Here is a 21021-nt window from a genome sequence, read left to right as displayed (position 1 = left end):
CTACAAGATGGTCAGACTTCTTCGTCAAGACCCTGAATGATCGGTTTGAGGCTCTGCATGTTCCTAGAACAAACAGATACCATTGGGCTACGCTAGCACGCAACCGGGATGAATGGAGACATTACTGGCACCCGCTCGAGTAAATCGATGAATAACGGGGATTAAGTGATTAAGTGATTAAGTGACCCTTAAAAAGCTAATGAAACATAATCAGTTTTGGGGCTGGAGCGATATTACTGAGGCAGGGTGCTTGCTTTGCTTGTGTTCCACTCGAGTTTGATCTCTGGAAATCCATATGATCCCAAAGTCCCTCCAGGACTGATCCCTGAGCACCTCCAGTGTGATCTAAAACCAAAACCAAAACCAAACAAAAAACCTCATAATCTGTGAAAACAATTATTTTGGCAAATAAAACACTATATAACTGTCAGCTTTCTAAACATCATAGTCACCCTAGAATGTTTTTAAAAGGGTTCTAAGTAGAGAGAAGAAAGTGAAGATGGAGAAGTTCATTTGAATAACAAGTTAATTCTAACCTAAGGAGAGTTTTTTGTTTGTTTTTGGGCCACACCTAGAGGGGTTCAAGGCTTATTTCTGAGCCTGTGTTCAGATCATGCCTGATGATATTTAGGGGGCCATATTTGAGGTGAGGGACAGAACCCATACTGGCTGTGTGCAAAGCAAGAGTCTTAATCCCTGTACTATGTCTCTGGTAAGAATTTTGTAAGATTAACCAATGGGGGGAAAAGCACAAAAGAAGACATGTATATGGCTACTAATATTTAAACCAACTTATAGAGAAGAATAAATGACAGTGAATAAAATTTGAATATGAGAATGAAACCATTTATTGATAAATTTGAAAGGAGGATGAAAGACATAAGAATGGCAGAGTTCTCAAGAGTTAATTGGGCAAAAGTAGGAAGAGTCAGAATAATTTAAGAATTCTGGTAGCCAAGAGCACATAACATGAAAAAGGAATGAACTTGTTTTCTCTTCTGCCATTTTCCTTGGAAAATTTTACATTTCCTCACTATAATACATGTTTTTGAAGATCCTGAAGATAATGTGAGATAATGTATGTAAAATACTCAGCACAGTAGCTGTACCTTGATAAATACTCAATAAATAAGATAACAAATGAAAATTCAATGAATCTTTCACTTTGATAACAACAAAAGTACAGATCAATTTGTGGAATATACTGTAACAGAATGGGAGACTAACACCCAAGAATAGTAGCGATAAGTATCTGAGTACCAGGAGGTTTGCTCCATGGCTTGGAAGCCGGCCTGACATGCTGGGGGAAAAGGCAGCTCAGGTAGAGAAAGGATCACCAAGTAAAGGGTGTTTAGAGGGCCCCTTGGGATGGGAGATGCGTGCCAAAAGTAAGACTATAAACTGAACATGATGGCCATTCAATACTTGAATTACAAACCACGACACCCTAAAGGAGAGATAGAGTAAAAGGGAATACACCTGCCACAGAGGCGGATGGGGGGGTACGGAGTGGGGCGTGGTGGTGGTGGGGAGGATGGTTGGGGATTGGATGGTTACTGGGAACATTGGTAGTGGAGAACGGGCATTGGTGGAGAGGGATGGATACTTGAAGATTGTATGACTGAAATGTAACCACGAAAGTTTGTAAGTCTGTAACTGTACCTTACAGTGATTCATTAAGCAATAAAAATTAATAAAAAAATAAATATGGCAGTTATTATTTGTAAAAAATAAATAAATGGAGGAATCAGTCTGGGGTGGGAGATGTGTGCAGAAAGTAGATAAAGGACCAAACACGATAACCTCTCAGGGTCTGTATTGCAAACCAGAATGCCCAAAAGTAGAGAGAGATTATGGGGAATCATCTGCCATGGAGGCAGGGGGAGGGTGGGAAAGGGGGGGGTATACCGAGCTGATTCAATAAAATTTAAAAAATAAATAAATAAGTACAGATCAGAATTACAGTGGAAGATTCATTTTGACCTTTTTTTTTTTTTGCTTGTTTTTGGGCCACAGCTGGCAATGCTCAGGAGTTATTCTTGGCTCTGCACTCAGGAATTACTCCTGGCAGTGCTAAAGAGGTCATATGAGATGCCGGGAATTAAACTGGTTGGCCACATGCAAGGCCAGTGCCCTAAACACTGTACCATTGCTCCAACTCCACCTTAGACTTTTTTTTTTTTTTTTGCTTTTTGCTTTTTGGGTCACATCCGGCGATGCTCAGGGGTTACTCCTGACTTTGCACTCAGGAATCACTCCTGGCGGTGCTCGGGGGACCATATGGGATGCTGGGAGGTTCATGTCTTAGCACAGAGTCAGGAACATCCCCCGAGCATTTCTGGGTATGACCCTCTATCCAGCCTTGAATTTTTCTTGAGGAGGTCATTGAAAAGTGTATCCTAATTTAGAGATACACTGGGGGAGTTTGCATTCTTTGACAGTGTCCTTGCATATGCTTCCCTCCTTCCACCCATCATGAGAACCATATTATTATTTTCACATTGCTGGAATGATCAGGCACTTAATCCCGTCTTGTCAAGGGTTGTTCTGAAAAATAGAAAACATACAATTTGTTGACATTCTTTGCTATAGATAGGAAACTTTATAGGAAATAAATTGTAATAGAACTAATTTCATAATTTAGGAATCCCTAATTTAAAGAAGGCCATTTAATGAATGTAAACCATTTATTACTGGTTTACAGACAACCGCTGGACTAGAGCCATTACTGATTGGATTCCACGAGACATCAAAAGATCACGTGGACGCCCACCTATAAGATGGTCAGACTTCTTCGTCAAGACCCTAAATGATCGGTTTGAGGCTCTACATGTTCCTAAAACGAACAGATACCATTGGGCTACGCTAGCACGCAACCGGGATGAATGGAGACGTTACTGGCACCCGCTCGAATAAATCGATGAATAACGGGGATTAAGTGATTAATTAATTAATTTAATGAATGAAGGACAACTAGAAGTAGAGATTGGCATGTGATTTTCCTGAGTTATCACAAGATGTCATAGAGTTTAAAAATTCAGTGAGAAGGGGGAGCAGCAATATTACAGTAGTTAGGTCACTTGCCTTGCATGTAGCCAACCTGGGTTTACTATCGGCTTTCCACATGATCTCCCAAGCACCGCCAGGAATCATCCCTGAGTGCAGAGGCAGGAGTAAGTTCCAAATACAGTTGGGTGAGTCTCCAAACCCAATACAATGATACAATAAACAAAACAGAAATAATAAGAAAGAAAAATATTAAATAAATTTAAAAATAATTAAAAAAATTAAAACAAAAAAATAATAAAAGGAGAAATTCAATGAGAATAACTGAAGTACTTTCTAAATCAGAGCAATTGTACTTCATGGATTTCTGAGGATCATGCTATTGCTCTAGGAATTTATTACTTCCCCTAAGAAATCATACTTTTGTTCTTCAGGAGTTTACTTCTTCATTAATGTGACTACTCTCTCAGATTCTTTTGGGAATAGTAAATTCTATGACCTCCTTAGTAAAGTTGCCTTAGGGACTGCTCATTGAACTGTTTCCTCTTTCAGTAAATTTCTTCCACCTACCATTTGCAGAGACCACTTCTCAGAGAGCTTGAGATTCTAAAACCAAAGTGATTTTTTATGCCAAAGTGATCTGCTTTGGGGACAACAGTTGGACCACCTGCTCTTGAATTTGCTTGGTCTTGATTCCATAAATGATGGGATTCATCATAGGTGGGACCAAAATGCAGACATTAGCTAATAAGATGTGGGTATGAGGTGGAATGTGGCGTCCAAACCGCTGAGTAAGAGTTGTAAAAATTCCAGGTCCATAGAAAAGGATAATGATGCAGACATGGGAACCACAAGTATTTAGAGCTTTGTGGCGAGCATCTTGGGAAGGGATGCGAAAGACAGCATGAAGAATCAACATGTAAGACACAAAAATTAGCATGACATCCAGAACCACTGTTGACATCAGGACGAAGAACCCATACCAGATATTCACTCTAATGTCATTACAAGCATATTTGGCCAACATAATGTGTTCACAAAAGGTGTGTGGAATGATATTATTTCGGCAGAAAGTTAACCTTTTCAAAAGAAATATTATAGGGGACATTGTGCCATAACCTCTCAGAAAGACAGATACACCAACTTTCCCAATCAATGAGTGTGTCAGAATTGTGGTGTATCTCAGTGGGTAGCAGATGGCAATGTAACGGTCAAAGGCCATCACCAGCAAGATTCCTGACTCAGAGATGAAGGTGGAATAGATGAAGATGAGCTGAGAGATGCAGCGATTGAGGGAGATCTCTCTATCATTGAACCAGAATATGGCCAAAGCCTGTGGTACCGTGCATGTGGAGAGGATAATGTCTGCTACTGCCAGCATGCAGAGGAAGAGGTACATGGGCTCATGGAGGCTGCGTCTTGAGACGATAACGAAGATGAGCAGGCTGTTCCCAAGGAGGGCAGTGACATAGGATATGAAGAAGGGGATAGAAATCCACATGTGTTGATTCTCAAGCCCTGGGATGCCCAGCATGTGGAAGACAGTGTGGCTAACACCTGTTTGGTTTAAGGTAGTCATACCTGCAACAGATGACATGAGATTTACTGCTCTTCACAATTAGGCACAATCAGGAACATACATGTTCTTTTATAAGCAACCTTAAGAGAACTATGCCATTTTATTAGTGCTTTTGGCATATGTCACTCTATTTTTGAGTTTGTATTAGTAATATACAAAATGGAAAGATGTTATATATCTCATGAGTGACAGTCAATCACATTTATTTTCAACTAATTAAGTAATTTACTGTACATGTTTTACTTTCAGAGGATTATGAATGTACAGGAAAAATTAGTGTTCATATCTAGGAAGGCTGTAACAAGATGGTACTTAAAGATGCTTTTTTGACTACTTTATTAATAACTGGAAGAAGTTCAAGAGTTTAAAGGGAAAGGAAGAATCATAAGAATATGCAAATAACCCAAATGTCCAACAACAGATAAATGCATTTAAAAATTATATTGTAGGGGCTGGAACGATAGTACAGCAGGTAGGGTGTTTGCCTTGCACACAGCTTGACCTAGATTTGATCCCTGACATCACATATGGTCCCCCAAGCATGGACAGGAGTGATTCCTGAGTACAGAGCCAGGTATAACCCCATTAGCATTGCTGGGTGTGACCCCAAAAGCCAAAAAATTCAAGTTATGTTATAAAGCAATATTGTCGAGCAGTTAGGGTGTTGACTTTGCAAGTAGGCAACCTAGATTCGATCCTCAGCGCCGTATATAGGTCCCTGCATCCTGTCAGGAGTGATCCCTGAGCACATATTCAGAAGTATCCCCTAAACGCCACTGGGTACAACACAAACAAAAAACCCCCAAAAAACAACAACAGCAACAAAGAGCTAATTACTGAAATTTTCTAAATTTGGTAAAAGTCATATACAAGTTGGTAAAAAATCTCACTGAACCTCAAAAAAGATGAAACCAAAACAACAAATACTATAACCCAAGTGCATTACAATCAAAGTGAATTAGCCAACAAGGCAGAGGAGTAAAATATAAATGTGCCTAAGATAATTAAAACTCACGCCTTCTACAACCAAGTACGTACAATTATATAAATTTATTGAGCAGTTCAATATCAAATTATTACTCTAAAATTTAAAACATATGAAAATTAGGAGAGTTCATATAAATTCAACAAATTCCATTCACAAAGAACAAAGATCAGTGTCTTATTTTGAAGAATTACCATAAAGAGTAGTAGATGCATATAGATGCATACATATATATACATACAATAAAAAGTACAACATTCATAGGGGTTACCAGGCACATTTTCTTGATTTTGAAAGGCCCTTTATCATAACTGCAAACATTGACTCCATTCTTTATGCAGGGACAACTATCAGATATTTTGTAGTCAGTGATTTAGAACAATTAGTCCAGAATATTACTTTTGGAGGTTTGCTGTTTCAGTAATGAACTAGAGAGACTGCATGCTAAAACTTTAGTATTGTTCTCAGAATAGAAAGTTCATGGAGAGAACATAAAGACAGAGGATTTAAACTAATAATTATTGGGGGATTTGTCTCTGGTACTATGGTATTTACATTGCCCTGTGGCCTGTGGATATTTTCTCCTGTCAAGTAGAAACATTGCAGGAAGTGGATTTTACCATTTAATACCTAATTAAAATGAGACCAGAATATGTATCTCTTGCCAAATTGGGAAACAAATAATTGATAGAAGTCTGAAACTTTTCTAGTTTCAGAATTTTATTTTGCTCTTATTTTGTGTTTTTTTGTGAAGATGCTCTAGTCCAACGGTCGTCTTTAAATCTCATTACGTGACCAGCCCATCTGATTTTCGACACCTTGGCAAATGAGACAGCGTCCCTGATCCTTGATCGTCGACGGATGTCAGAACTCCGGATTCGTTCTCTCATTTGAGTGAAACGTGATATTCCAAGCATAGCTCTTTCTATTCTTCTTTGGGAGACCTGAATGGCGTTCTCATCTTGTTTGCGTAGGGCCCAGGTCTCTGAGGCATATGTTAATGCAGGAAGAACAGTGGAATCAAAGAGATGTGCCCGGAGCCGGAGGTTCTTCGTCCTCTTAGCTATTTCTTCGACGTTCTTGAAGGCGTTCCAAGCCGCTCTCTTCCTCCTGCGCAGCTCGGGTGCCAGGTCATTTGTCATGTTGACCTCTCGACCTAGGTACACATAGCTGTTGCATTCGGATATGGTCGTTCCATTGAGAGCGAATGGGGCGTCAGGAACAAGGCTGTTTCTCATAAACATTGTCTTCGTAAGATTCAGCTGTAGTCCTACCTTTCCACACTCACGGTCAAAGTCGGCCAGCATTTGTGCCGCTTGGCTGATGTTTGGTGTTATTAAAACAATGTCATCAGCAAAGCGGAGGTGGTGTAGTTGCCGACCATCTATCTTCACTCCCATTCCTTCCCATTCCAGTCGTCGCATGATGTTCTCGAGGGTGGCACTGAAGAGTTTTGGTGAAATGGTATCACCCTGCCGCACCCCTCTCTTGACATCAACGATCACTTCTTTGTAGAATGGTGAGATCCTGGTAGTGAATCCGCAATACAGCTCACGGAGGATCCTGATGTATTGGGCTTGAATGCCCTGATTGGCTAGGGCTTCAATGACCGCTTCCGTCTCAACAGAATCAAAGGCCTTCTTTAAATCAATGAACGTTAAGCAGAGCGGCATCTTGAACTCCCGAGAAACCTCAATGAGTTTGGTTATCGTGTGGATATGGTCGATGGTGCTGAATCCTTTGCGGAACCCTGCTTGCTCACATGGTTGTCCTTCATCTAGTGTTCTGCCAATCCTATTCAGGATGACTCGAGTGAACAACTTGTAGATGACAGACAATAGGCAGATCGGGCGATAGTTGCCAATGTCATGGATGTCTCCCTTCTTGAACAGTAGTACGGTCCTGCTGGTTTTCCATTGGGATGGAACCTTGCATTCAGACAGGTAGCGAGTGAAGAGCCGAGCCAGTGTATTGATGAGTACTGACGGCAGGTTCTTCAGGTGTTCAGGTCTGACCTTGTCTGGGCCGGGTGCTGTTTGCTTCTTTACTGACGAAATGGCGTGTCGGATTTCGGAAGGGAGAACGTTGGGAACGACATACCCATCCTGTGGAATTTGGTATGTCGGCAAGTGGACATGGCTATCGAAGAGATTTGAGTAGAAGTCATGGATAATCTTCTCCATTGCCGTTCTGGAGGATGTGATGGATCCATCAGGACGTCGGAGCTGTTACTGATTGGATTCCACGGGATGTCAAGAGACCGCGTGGCCGCCCACCTACCAGATGGTCAGACTTCTTTGTCAAGGTCATGAACGATCGGTTTGAGGCCCTCCATGTTCCCGGAGCGAAGAGATGCCATTGGGCTACACTAGCACGCGACAGGGACAAATGGAGACGTTACTGGCGCCCGCTCGAGCAAATCGACGACTAACGGGAAGTTAAGTGATTAAGTGATTAAGTGTGAAGATGATCAAGAGATCTTTCCACATGTATACATGGATGGAGCTTGAGTGCCTGGCGTGAGGCATTCCTTGGACCCAGATCATAGGCAACTACACTAAGAAACGTAGCAGTATAGGGGCTGGTGTTGCAATATTTGCTATTTGGAAGATTCTTCTGGTAGTAGATATTGACATGAAATTGCATCATTTACTTTCTAGTGTACTTTCCTTCATTCATTAGCTTACTCTTTGTACACCCGTGTTTTGAGCAGTGACTGATGCATCATGTGTCTGAGTGCTCCCTTATCTTGCAGCCTCAGAGAATGGCAGATTTGTAGGCAGACACATTTAGTGAAATGTTCTAGGGGTGCTTATTGGACATGGGTTTTCTGAGAAGAAATCATTTCCAATTCATTTCCTCCAAAATGAAGACATGGAGCCAAATAATAAAACTCATTTATTGGCATTTTTATGGCTATAAAATATAGTAGTATCTTAAAATATTAAGCTTATTGACTTAGATATATTTTATGCTCATTAGCATTTTTTTGGGACTCTAGTGTCCCTTCTTGGTACTCCTTAAGTTTTCTTTCTGGGGAGGAAAATTGACTTAGTTTTCCCACGACCAGAGATGGCCTTGTTATCTCTCTAAAGTTCTCTCTAATATCTGGCTTGGAATAGGTGAGGACAGTTTCCTACCATTGTTAGGATTCTTTTCGTCTTTTGTCAAGAGAAATCTGTAATATAAGTAGATTTTTTAAAATTTTGTTATCTGTAGGTTTTCTTTTTTTTTAAATTTCAGCAAATTCCTCACAGCTAATGCATCTCACCTTCCAAAATCTCACTCACAAAGCAACTCTACTCAGAATCATGCTTTTGGTTTTTACAATCCACATGTCCACAGATGATAATAGCATCCAAGAGTCTTGTCACCTCTGGCACAGGGGACATAACACCAGCCTAGTCCTTGCTTTGACACTGAAATCACTGTAGCAGCAAATTTCTTCATTTACTTACCAGTCCTTACTGAATTCAGAAGCAGACAGACATGTGATCCATGGTAATATTCAGCTTATGAAGGACCAGGAGTTGGGTTGTTTATCTTGTTTTGTGAGATCCCTTGAGAGGAGTATGACAACAACACTCCAGGGACAGAGCTAAGAGCCCCCTCCCCTCACTTTTCTGAAGAGCTAGGTCTCCAAACGTTTCCCAGCTCTTTTCCTTTGTCTGCTCTACGTTCACTCAACCTTCTTATCTTCCTAAGGTCTTTCAAAATACACTGATACAAAAAGCTTGCCTACCATTCTGTTCTTGCTGTTCTCACTAAAGACATATTTTATTTTATATTTAAAATTTTTTTTATTAGTGAAACACCATGAGGTACAGTTATAGACTTATAAATTTTTGTGCTTCAGTTTCAGTTATACAATGCTCAAGTACCCATCCCTCCACCAGTGCCCATCCTCCACCACCACGGGTTCCAACATCCATCTCACCCCCCATTCCCCCTGTCCCACCCTGTCTCTGTGGCGGGGCATTCCCCCTTGTTCTCTCTCTCTTCTTTTGGGTACTGTGTTTTGCAAGAGAGGCATTGCAAGAGTAGTATTCTATAGACTACTTTTAGCATGCTTCTTCCACCCTGGGAGGGTCCTCACAACACCCTTTATTTGGTGCTCTCTTCTCTATCTGAGCTTCCTTTTCACCTAGAACGTGTGGCTGGCCTTCAAGTCATGGAGCAAAATTCCTGGTACTAATCTCAGCCATTCCTGGGTGTTAGTCTCCCTTTTTGTTGCTTTATGTTCCCCCATGAATGCAATCTTTCTGTGTCTATCCCACTCTTTCTGACTCATTTTGCTTAACATGATACTTTCCATGTAGTACCACTTGTATGTAAATTTCATAACTTCATCTTTTCTAACAGCTACATAGTACTCCATTGTGTAGATGTACCAAAGTTTCTTTAACCAGTCTTCTGTTCTCGGGCATTCAGGTTTTTTCCAGATTCTGGCTATTGTAAAGAGTGCTGCAATGAACAAACAAGTGCAGATGTCACTTCGACTATAACTTTTTGCCTCTCTGGGATATATTCCCAGGAGTGCTATAGCTGGATCAAATGGGAGATCAAATTCTAATTTTTTGAGAATTGTAAAGACATATTTTAATAAACTGAACTTTGTGAAGAGGAGTATGTTTATATACAATTACTAAACCAATGTCTTGTGCCATGGAACTTGTTGATTTTTGCATCCTCTAATTTTCATATGTTTTAAATTTTGAGTAATAAAAATGTTTCCAACACATTTGTTGAAGAGATTCTCTTTGCTCCGTTTCATGCACTGAACTCCATTGTAAAGATGGACTGTCCATAGATACCCCCATCTCCATTTTTCTTAGAATAGCTCTAGCTATTTGGGCAGTTTCAAAGTCTTTGAAGACAGTCATTGTTATGGGGATTACATGTAAATCTATATATTGTTTTGGGGAAGTTGGTCCTTTTGACAATGTCAATTCTTCCAATTCATAAACATGGAATATTTTCCCATTTCCTATTCTCTTTTTTGTATTTCAGTTTTCAGTAGTGACCTGTAGCCCTCAACATGTAAGTTTTTGCATCTTTTGTTGATTCCTAGGTACTTGATGTTTTTGAATACTATTTCTTTGATTTTTTTGGTATGAAGTCATTAGTTATAGTTTCCCAATATGCGATTCCCTTCACTAGTGTTTCAAATTCCTTCTATTATTTTCCCAAGGTTCCTCCTCTTCCTTCCACAACCCCATTCAATAGAATTCCCACTTCTATTAATGTCTCAGTATTTGTTTGTATTGGGGATTGGCTAGTCTTTTAATTTCTTAATCTTCTGCATACAATGAGACCATCTAGTATTCATTTCTTAATTTCTGACTTGCTTTATTCAGCATGACACACTCTATTTCCATCTAAATTGCTGCAAACTGAAAATTTTCATCTTTTTCTGGGGGGGGGGGAGAAAGAGGTTACACCTAGTGGTGATCCGGTGTTACTCTTGGCCCTGGAATCAAGAATCATTCCTGGTGGGCTCAGAGGACCATATAGAATGCTAGGGATTGAACCTAGGTCTGTCACATACAATGGAACCACCCTATCTGCAATACTATTGCTCTGGTCCCCCAAATTTCATCTCTTTTCAATGCTGAATGATGTAGTAGTTAAGCACAAGGGCTTGTCCTCTGGCCACCATTTTTGCATTTAAACAGACTCCAGAAGTAACACTTATCTATTAACCAGTGGTAGTCCTCTTCCCATAAACAACAGTTGTATGGATGTAACTGAACTAAAACATAAATAGCTTATCTGCTTCTGGACACTTGCTATACCACAACAAAGTAGTATAGGCTATGCCACACAAAGTAAAGATAGTTATGCAACTATGCAAAATACTTATCTGCTTCTGCACATCTTGGTAGAAAGATGTTTGTTTATCTTTGGGCCTCATCAATAATGCTCAGGAGTTTCTTCTGGCTCTGTGCTCAGGAATCACTCCTGGTCACTGCCACGAGCAAGGCAAATACCCTATGCACTCTACTATTGCTCCAAGCCCTGTACTGAACTGATTAAAAGATGGAGAGAAGTTTCAATTTAAAGGTTGCATGATTTGGGTCTGGGTCCCTGTGTAGTTGCTGGCTAAAAACTCAAAATTTTTCTGCTACTCTGAGTCTCTAAATTGGCAATCACACAGCAAAGAGTATTTCATTATGTATACATACCAAAATTTATCTATATAACTGTTGTTGAGAATATGCACTGTTTCCAGATCTTGGTTTTTGTAGCACAATGTTGCAATAAACATAGGTATGTATATGAACATGAAATTATTTTTGTGTTCTTGGGATAGAATTTGAGGGTTTGAAATTCCAAGGTCATATGGAAGTTTTATTCATAATGGGTTGAGGAGTCTCCAAATTATTTTCTAGAGCAAATGAACCATGCATTATCCTATAACAACTAAAGAGAGCTCCTTTTTCACTACATCCCTGCTAGCACTTACTGTTTCTGGTCTTTTTCACTAGCACATTTAATTGCGGTAAACTGATGGGGTTTTATCATTTTGATTTGCATTTTCCAGATGGTCAGTGATGATGAACATTTTTTTCTTGTCCTCATTGGCTATGTTTATGTGCTCTTTGGGGAAATGATTGATCATTGCCTTTCCCCATTTTTGATATATTTTTAGTTGAGTTTTGAGAGTACTTTATATATCTTAGTTATTGACCCTTCATTTTGATGTAGGTAGGTAGATAGGGAAAGCCCTTGGCAATGAAACTTGGATTAACAAAGTTTCATGGAAGAAGAATTCTAGGACTGAGCCACCTTGTTGATACAGAAAACAAAGACCTGATAAGACCATAGGCAGACTCTGAGGATATAGGCCTCCTCCTCTTGAAGTTCCTCAAACACTGGACCTCTCCCTTAATCTGATTAAAATGTGATCCAGCCCAAAGAAGACCATCACCACTCCCATCCTCCCTGGTAACCTCCTTAGCAACGGACTTTTACCTAGGAAGAAGCCCCACGTGGGGGCAGGTTGGAGAAACCCTACAAAGGCCACCTTGAACAAAGGAAGGGCGCTCATATGCTGCTCGAGCCCATGTGCTGCTTATGCCCACGTGGCAGAGCACATGTGGTGCCCGAGCACATGTGTTGCCTGCATCTCCCATCTTGAGATGTATACTTTCATGCTTTCGTGTCTAATGCTAGGATGTGTGTAGAGCTCTCTCTGCCCTTGGAGAAGCCTGTGTTCTCTCTTGAGTATATTACTCTACTCTCTCACTCTCTCCCCCTCCACACCCTAAAATTCCTCCAGAAATCAATGACATGGAAACCAAAAAACAATCTGAAAAATCAACGAAACCAAGAGCTGGTTCTTTGAGAAAATAAACAAGATAGATAAACTACTTGCAATTCTCACAAAGAAAGAGAGACAGAGAATCCTAGTAAACCGAATCAGAAATGAGAAGGGGGATATCAAAACAGAAACCAAAGAAATTCAAAAGATCACCAGAGACTACTTTGAAAGTCTGTATGCCACAAAACAACTGAACCCAGAAGAAATGGATAAATTTCTGGACTCCTATAACATCCCAAGGCTGAATCAAGAAGATGTACAGTACCTGAATAGACCTATTAACATCAAGGAAATTGAAACTGTAATCAAAAGTCTTCCCAAAAACAAAGGTCCAGGTCCAGATGGATTCATTAGCGAATTTTTCCAAACGTTTAAAGAGAACCTATTTCCAGTTCTTTTCAAGCTTTTCCAGAAAATTGAAGAAACAGAAACTCACCCAAACAGTTCTATGACGCCCATATCTCTTTCATACCAAAAGGAAACAAAGACAGCACAAGAAAAGAAAACTACAGGCCGGTATCCCTGATGAACACAGATGTGAAGATTCTCAACAAAATACTAGCAAATAGAATTCAACAACTCTTCAAAAAGATCATACACCATGACCGAGTGGGATTTATCCCGGGGATGCAAGAATGGTTTTACACTCGGAAATCAATCAACATAAACCATCATATCAACAAAAGAAAAGATAAAAACCATATGATCATATCAATAGATGCAGAGAAAGCATTTGACAAAATCCAGCACCTGTTTATGATGAAAACCCTCACCAAAAGGGATATAGGGGGGGCTTTCCCCAATATAGTTCAAGCCATAAACCACAAGCCTACAGCATTCATCATCCTCAATGGGGAAAATCTGAGAGCCTTCCTTCTAAGATCAGGGATGAGACAAAGATGCCCACTCTCTCCACTACTGTTCAATATAGTACTGGAAGTACTTGCAATAGCTGTTTAGCTAGAAAAAGATATTAAGGGCATTCAGGTAGGAAAGGAAGAAATCAAGCTCTCAGTATTTGCAGATGATATGATACTATACTTAGAAAACCCTATAACCTCCACCAAGAAACTCCTAGAAACAATAGACTCGTATAGAAAAGTTGTAGGCTATAAAATCAATACCCAAAAGTCCATGGCTTTCCTTTACGCAAACAGTGAGAGAGAAGAAAATGACATGAAAAAAAACAATCGCATTCACAATTGTGCCGCAGAAAATCAAGTACCTACCTAGGCATCAGGTTAACTAAGGAAGTAAAGGACCTGTACAAAGAAAACTACAAAACGCTACTTCAGGAAATATAAGAGGACACAAGGAAATGAAAAAATATCCCCTGTTCATGGATCGGAAGAATTAACATTGTCAAAATGGCTATACTTCCCAAAGTATTGTACAAATTCAATGCGATCCATATAACGATATCCATGACATTCTTCAAAGAAATGGAGCAGACTCTCCTGAAATTCATATGGAACAATAAGCACCCACCAACAGCTTAAGCAATTCTTGGGAAAAAGGTAATGGGAAGATTCAACCTCCCTAACTTAAAACCCATAAATTCTGGTAGCTCGTGTCTTCATTCTCATTTGTTTCCAGGTACCTTTTGATTTCGTCCTTGACTTCCGTCCTGACCACTCGTTGTTCAGCAGTGAGTTGTTTAGTTTCCAGGTGTTTGATTTGGTTCTCCGTGTCTGTGTGTGATTCACTTCTATTCTCAGTGCATCGTCGTCTGAAAAGATTGTTGATACTATTTCTATCTTCCTGATTCTATTGAGGTATGTTTTGCGGCCTAGCACATGGTCTATTTTGGAAAATGTTCCATGTGCACTGGAGAAGAATGTGTATTCTTTCTTTTTGGGGTGTAAATCCCTGTATAGTTTTATAAGTCCATTCTCTTCTATTTCTTCATTCAAAGCCAATGTTTCCTTGCTGAGTTTTGTTCTTGTTGATCTATCCAGAGGTGATAAGGTGATGTTGAAGTCTTCAACTACTATTGTGTTGCTATCAATGTCATCCTTAAAATCTGTTAGCAGTTGTTTTAAGTATCTAGCTGTTCCTTCATTAGGTACATATATATTTAAGAGTGTGATTTCTTCCTGTTGTACGTATCCCTTGATGAAGAGAAAATGGCCTTCACTGTCCCTTCTAATCTTTTTCAGCCTGAAATCAATGTTGTCTGATACTAGTATGGTCACCCCAGCTTTTTTGAGGGAGCTGTTTGCTTGCAGGACTGTTTTCCATCCTTTAACTTTGAGTCTGTGTTTGCTCTGATTGTTCAGGTGAGTTTCTTGTAGGGAGCAGAATATTGGTTTCAATTTCTGGATCCATTTTGCCACTCTGTGTCTCTTTGTACGTGCATTTTAGACCATTGACATTAAGAGAGATTATTGTCATGGGGTTTTGTGCCATCTTTCTGTAGAAATTGGTTGTGTTTTACGTGTTTTCCTTCTTATCTTACAGGAGTCCCTTTAGTCCTTCTTTTAGATTTGGTTTTGAGTATGAAGTTCCTGAGCTGTTGCTTATCTACAAAGTAGTGTATCGTTCCATCGTATTTTAGTGAGAGTTTAGCTGGATAGAGTATCTTGGTGATGCGTTCATTTCATTGAGTTTTTTCACTATATCCCACCATTGCCTTTGGGCTTGGAGGGTTTCCTCTGATAGGTCTGCAGTGAATCTAAATGGTGCTCCTTTGTATGTAATTTCCTTCTTTGACCTTGCTGCTTGTAATATTGTGTCTCTGTGCACAGCATCCATCATTCTGACTATGATATGCCTTGGAGTGTTTTTTCTGGGGTCTCTTTTAGCTGGTACTGGCTCCTTGGATCTGGATGTCTGCCTTCCTTAACTCTGGGAACTTTTCAGCAATGATTTCTTTGACTGTAGCTTTTTCATTGGGGTTGTCTCCCTGTTCTTCTGGTACTCCAATGATTTTAATTTTGTTCCTCTTGGCATTATTCCCTAGGTCTCTGATTCTCCTTAGAGCCATTTTGAAGTCTTTTCCTATCGCTTGTTGTTCCCTATGGGATTTCTGTTGCTCATCTTCAAGCTCGCTGATCTTCTCTTCAGCTGCACTTATCCTATTGCTAAGGGCACTTACTGACTTTTTAATTTCATCTACTGAATCCTTTATTTGTGACACTTCTTTTTGTAGCTTTTTAATTTCTGCTCTCATTTCTTCCTGTATTTTCTCGGCTATCTGTTCTATTGTTTCTTTCATTTCTTCTTTTAGTTTTCTGGATATCTCTTCCATTGATTCTTTGAGTAGATCCTTGAACACCCTCTGCATTTCATCCTGGAATTCTTTATTGAAGAGACATACTTGTGGAGAACCTCGGTTGAGGATTAGGGATTCTTTTTTTGGTATTCTCCTTGTAGTGGAGATTTGTGCTGTTTCTTCATGTTGTTTTGGTTGCCTAGAGGTAGAACTCTGAAATCACAGGTACCGTTCCCTCTTATCGTGGGAAAAGATTTTGGATAAGGTTGATTGATGGTAGCCACCCTTCTACCTTTCTGAGTCCGACCTTCTTCTCAATCAGGCGTTATTCTTTGTTTTATAACCGACATTGAGTGAAACTTTGGAGGAGGTGCTTTTTAGTATTGAGCTTGTACAGCTCATTTCATTTTGTTAGAAATGGAGTAGGTGAGTGAGATGTTGTTGTATTGTGGTACAGGTGGTCAGAAATTTTTGGTCGGTATTAGGTGACAAGGTGTGGGATGAAAGTCCTGAGTCCTCGGAGTGCGAAATATAACTGTGGCTGAGTAAGTGGCGCCCCGCCCAGGAGAAGAACAAGCCCACTTTTAGGAGGCCACGCCCCCTTCGTAGTGGCCACGCCCCTAGCCCGTCCCAGGGTCACTCCCATCCAGGATCCTGGAATGGAGGAGGGGCGGTGGACAGTCCCCCAGAGCTGGAGCTGCAGCAGGTGTCCCCCCGCTGGGGGCTGTGGGGTTAGGCAGAAAAAGGCATGGGGCTGGGGGGGAGGAGCGGCTCCCCCTACCAACCTGGAGAGGAGGGGCCGATTATTTGATGGACTGTCCCACGGAGCTGGAGCTGTGGCAGGTGTCCCCCCGCTGGGGTTTGGCGGGAAAAAGCCAGTTTTATTATTTTTGCACCCTATTCTATTTCCTGTCAACTACCAGTAGTAAAATGTTGGTAAATTTATTAAAAAACAACAACAACAACAAAACTGTTCATCTAGGGAAGCTGAATCCTAAAAAAAAGGTTCTGCTTTCCACAGTACTAGAGAGAGGAACTCAGGTGCTAACAAAAAAAAGGTGAGTGAATTCAACCTAAATAACTGGTAGAGACAACTGAGTCAGAGTTTGATTATCTAAAAGAAACTCAGATGATTAGTTTGAAGGCTCATTTCTACCACAAAGTACTGAGTAGCATAACAGAGGAAAATAATGCCTTTTCAATCTCAGGGCCTATCACTACGTCAATGATTTTCAAATGGAGGAAATATTTCCCCACCTCCTCCAAGGTACATTAAAAACTGCATGAAGTCATCATACGGGGGAGTTTCTACTGACAGCTAATGGACACAGGCCAAGATGCTGCTAAGAATTCAGTATAAAAGATAACCCCCACAAGGACACATCTTGCTCCAAATGTTAACAGTGCCAAGGTTGAGAGATTCTATTCTAGGTCTCTCCCATATCTTCTTTGACTTGGTATTGATTTTAATAATCCCATTCTCTTTTTCAGGAAGTGAACTTGGTACAGAAATTAGGCAATCAGAAATTCAGAAGTAGGAAAAGGTTTGAGTATCCAAGGAATGGCAAGGCACAGATAAAGAACTGTGAGCGTTTCTGGATTTATTTTAGTGCTTGAGTCAGGATTTAGTGAAGTTAAGTAAGTACACAGAATTTTTAGTTTCTTTCTCTACTAGTTCAATTCTGCTTTTATGAATCCTTCAATATCTATCTCCTATTATCAAAACAGAATCTATCTTTTCCTATTATCTAGTCCTTCGGATAAAGGTTGAGACTGTATTAGTAATAAAATCATATGCCAGAGAACCAGGAGAGACTGGTGTTGGGGCATAAGAATTTGGATGGGGACAGGAATGAGGACCTACTATAGTATCAGCTGACCACAAGGTCAGCTACATACAAGCACTGTGGGAAGGTATAGCTTTCCCTGAGGAAAGCGATCTTCCTGAAGAAGGTCAAAGAAACTAAAATATAAGGGAAAATGTCATAGGGAGGTTGAAGACCAACTTTATTTATTTTTTAAAAATTTAATTATTGATTTTTGAAAGCCAACTTTATATAATGCATTTCTGAAAAAAAATAGAAAAATGAGATGATGATAAAGCAAATTTTCTCCCCCGCCCCTTCTGTATTCTCCCACTCAATCTGTGCTGTCACAGTAAGACAGGCAGAAAGCACAAGGACACTTTTTTCTTGCACCATAGTTTCTACAACCAGTCAACTGTTCTTGGGAACTTGGGTTGTTTGCAGATTCTGGCTATTGTGAATAGTGCTGTAATGAAATATAAGGGCAGATGTCATTTCTGCTGTGTGATTTTGCAGCCCTGGGGTATAGTCCCAGAAGTGGTATTGCTGGGTCATACAGAAGCTCAATTTCTAGCTTTTTGAGGAATTCCCGTATTGTTTTTCAAAAAGGCTGCATTGGTTGGCATTCCCACAAATAATGAAGACAAGTCCCTTTCTCCCTGCATCCACACCAACACTGGTTGTTCTTTTTCTATATGTTCCAGTCTCTGTGGTATAAAGTAATAGCTCCCTTATATTCTGACCTATGAAAAAGATCATTTTGTATTTTCCTTATTCTGGCTGGTTTCACTCAGCATGATAGTCTCTAGTTCGATCCACAAAGTGGTAAATTGAATGCTATAATATTTTCTTATAGCTGCATAGTATTCTATTGTGTATATATACCACAGATTCTCTGTCTATTCTTGATCTATTCATCTGTAGTTGGATACCTGGGTACTTTCCATATTCTGGAAACTTGCAGTAAGCGCTTCAGTGAACATAGATATGCAAATATACTTTTTTTAACCACCAAAATATTTTTTATTTAAAAATTAAAAAAATTTTATTAGTGAAACACCATGAGGTACAGTTGTAGACTTACAAATTTTTGTGCTTGGGTTTCAGTTATACAATAATCCAGTACCCATCCCTCCACCAGTGCCCATTCTCCATCATTTACATTTGTTTTTGAAATTTTGTTAGTGAAACTCCATGAGGTACAGTTGTAGATTTACAAATTTTTGTGGTTGGGTTTCAGTTGTACAATGATCAGACACCCATCCCTCCACCAGCGCCCATTTTCCACCATTCCAGGGGCCGATATCCCTCCCACCACCCACCCAACCACATCCCACCCTGCCTCTGTGGCAGGGTATTCTCTTTTGTTCTCTCTCCTTTTGTGTGTTGTGGTTTGTAAAAGAGGCGTTGAGTGGCAATCATGTTTGGTCTATAATCTACTTTCAGCATGCTTCTCCCATCCTGGGAGGATCCTCCCAACACTCTTTATTTGGTGTTCCTTTCTCTATCTGAGCTCCCTTTACCCCTAGAGTGTGTGACTGACCTCCAAGCCATGGAGAAAAACTACTGGTACTAATCTCATACACTCTTGGGTATTAGTCTCCTATTTTGTTACTTTATGTTTCCTAGATGAATGCAATCTTTCTTTGTCTATCCTTCTATTTCTGACTCATTTTGCTTAACATGATACTTTCCATGTAGTACCACTTGTATGTAAATTTCATGACTTCATCTTTTCTAACAGCTACATAGTACTCCATTGTGTAGACGTGACCAAAGTCTCTTTAACCAGTCGTCTGTTCTTGGCAACTCAGGATTTTTCCAGATTCTGGCTATTGTAAAGAGTGCTGCAATGAACAAACAAGTGCAGATGTCACTTCAACTATACTTTTTTGCCTCTCTGGGATATATTCCCAGGAGTGGTATTGCTGGGTCAAATGGGACCTCAATTTCTAATTTTTTGAGAATCGTCCATACTGTTTTCCAGAAGGGATGGAGCAGTCGGCATTCCCACCAGCAGTGGAGGGTCCCTTTCTCGCCACATCTGTGCCAGCACCGATTGCTTTTGTTCTTTTGGATGTGGGCCATTCTCTGTGGTGTGAGATGATATCTCATTGTGTTTTTTTTTCCCCTTATTTTATTTTATTTTTTTTACAGTTGTAGATTTACAATTTCTTGTGCTTGGGTTTCAATTATACAATGATCAGATACCCATCCCTCCACCAGTGCCCATTTTCCACCACCATGGATAATATCCCTCCCGCCCCCATCCCCCCATCCCCTCATCCTCCTTGTCTCTGTGGTAGGGCTATCCCCTGTGTTCTCTCTCTCCTTTTGGGTGTTGTGGTCTGCAAAAGAGGCATTGAGTGGCAAACATGTTCAGTCCATAGTCTACTTTCGACATGCATCTCCCCTCCTGGGAGGATCCTCCAAACATCCTTTATTTGGTGCTCCCTTCTCTATCTGAACTGCCCTTTCCTCTAGGATACCCGGCTGGCCTCTAAGTTATGGAGTAATCCTCCTGGTGCTGATCTCAGCTATTCTTGGGTATTAATCTCATACTTTGTTACTTTATATCCCCCAGATGAATGCAATCTTTCTATGTCTATCCCTCTCTTTCTGACTCATTTCGCTTAGCATGATACTTTCCATATTGTACCACTTGTATGTAAATTTCGTGACTTCATCTTTTCTAAGAGCTACATAGTACTCCATTGTGTAGATGTACCAAAGTTTCTTTAACCAGTCATCTGTTCTTGGGCATTCAGGTTTCTTCCAGTTTGTGGCTACTGTAAAGGGTGCTGCAATGAACAAACAAGTGCAGATGTCACTTCGACTATACATTTTTGCCTCTCTGGGATATATTCCCAGGAGTGGTATTGCTGGGTCAAATGGGAGCTCAATTTCTAATTTTTTGAGAATCGTCCATACTGTTTTCCAGAAGGGCTGAACCAGTGGACATTCCCACCAACAGTGAAGGAGTGTCCCTTTCTCGCCACATCCACGCCAGCATCGGTTGCTTTTGTTCTTTTGAATGTGGGCCAGTCTCTGAGGTGTGAGATGGTATCTCATTGTGGTTTTGATCTGCATCTCCCTGATGATTAATGA

General features: G+C 40.3%; 1 protein-coding gene across 1 annotated transcript; it reads right to left on the bottom strand.

The window, feature by feature from the left end:
* Positions 1-3631: 3631 nt before the first annotated feature.
* On the bottom strand, positions 3632-4585 carry LOC130025488 (olfactory receptor 52B4-like). Its single transcript, XM_056116421.1, has one exon. It carries the CDS (start codon positions 4583-4585, stop codon positions 3632-3634), a length of 954 nt encoding a protein of 317 aa, XP_055972396.1.
* Between the last annotated feature and the right edge of the window lie 16436 nt (positions 4586-21021).

The sequence above is a fragment of the Sorex fumeus genome, unplaced genomic scaffold, assembly GCF_029834395.1.
Source record: "Sorex fumeus unplaced genomic scaffold, SorFum_2.1 ptg000030l, whole genome shotgun sequence".
NCBI lineage: Eukaryota > Metazoa > Chordata > Mammalia > Eulipotyphla > Soricidae > Sorex > Sorex fumeus.
The sequence above is the reverse complement of the archived record's forward strand: the minus strand, read 5'-3'. Positions and strand labels throughout refer to the sequence as shown.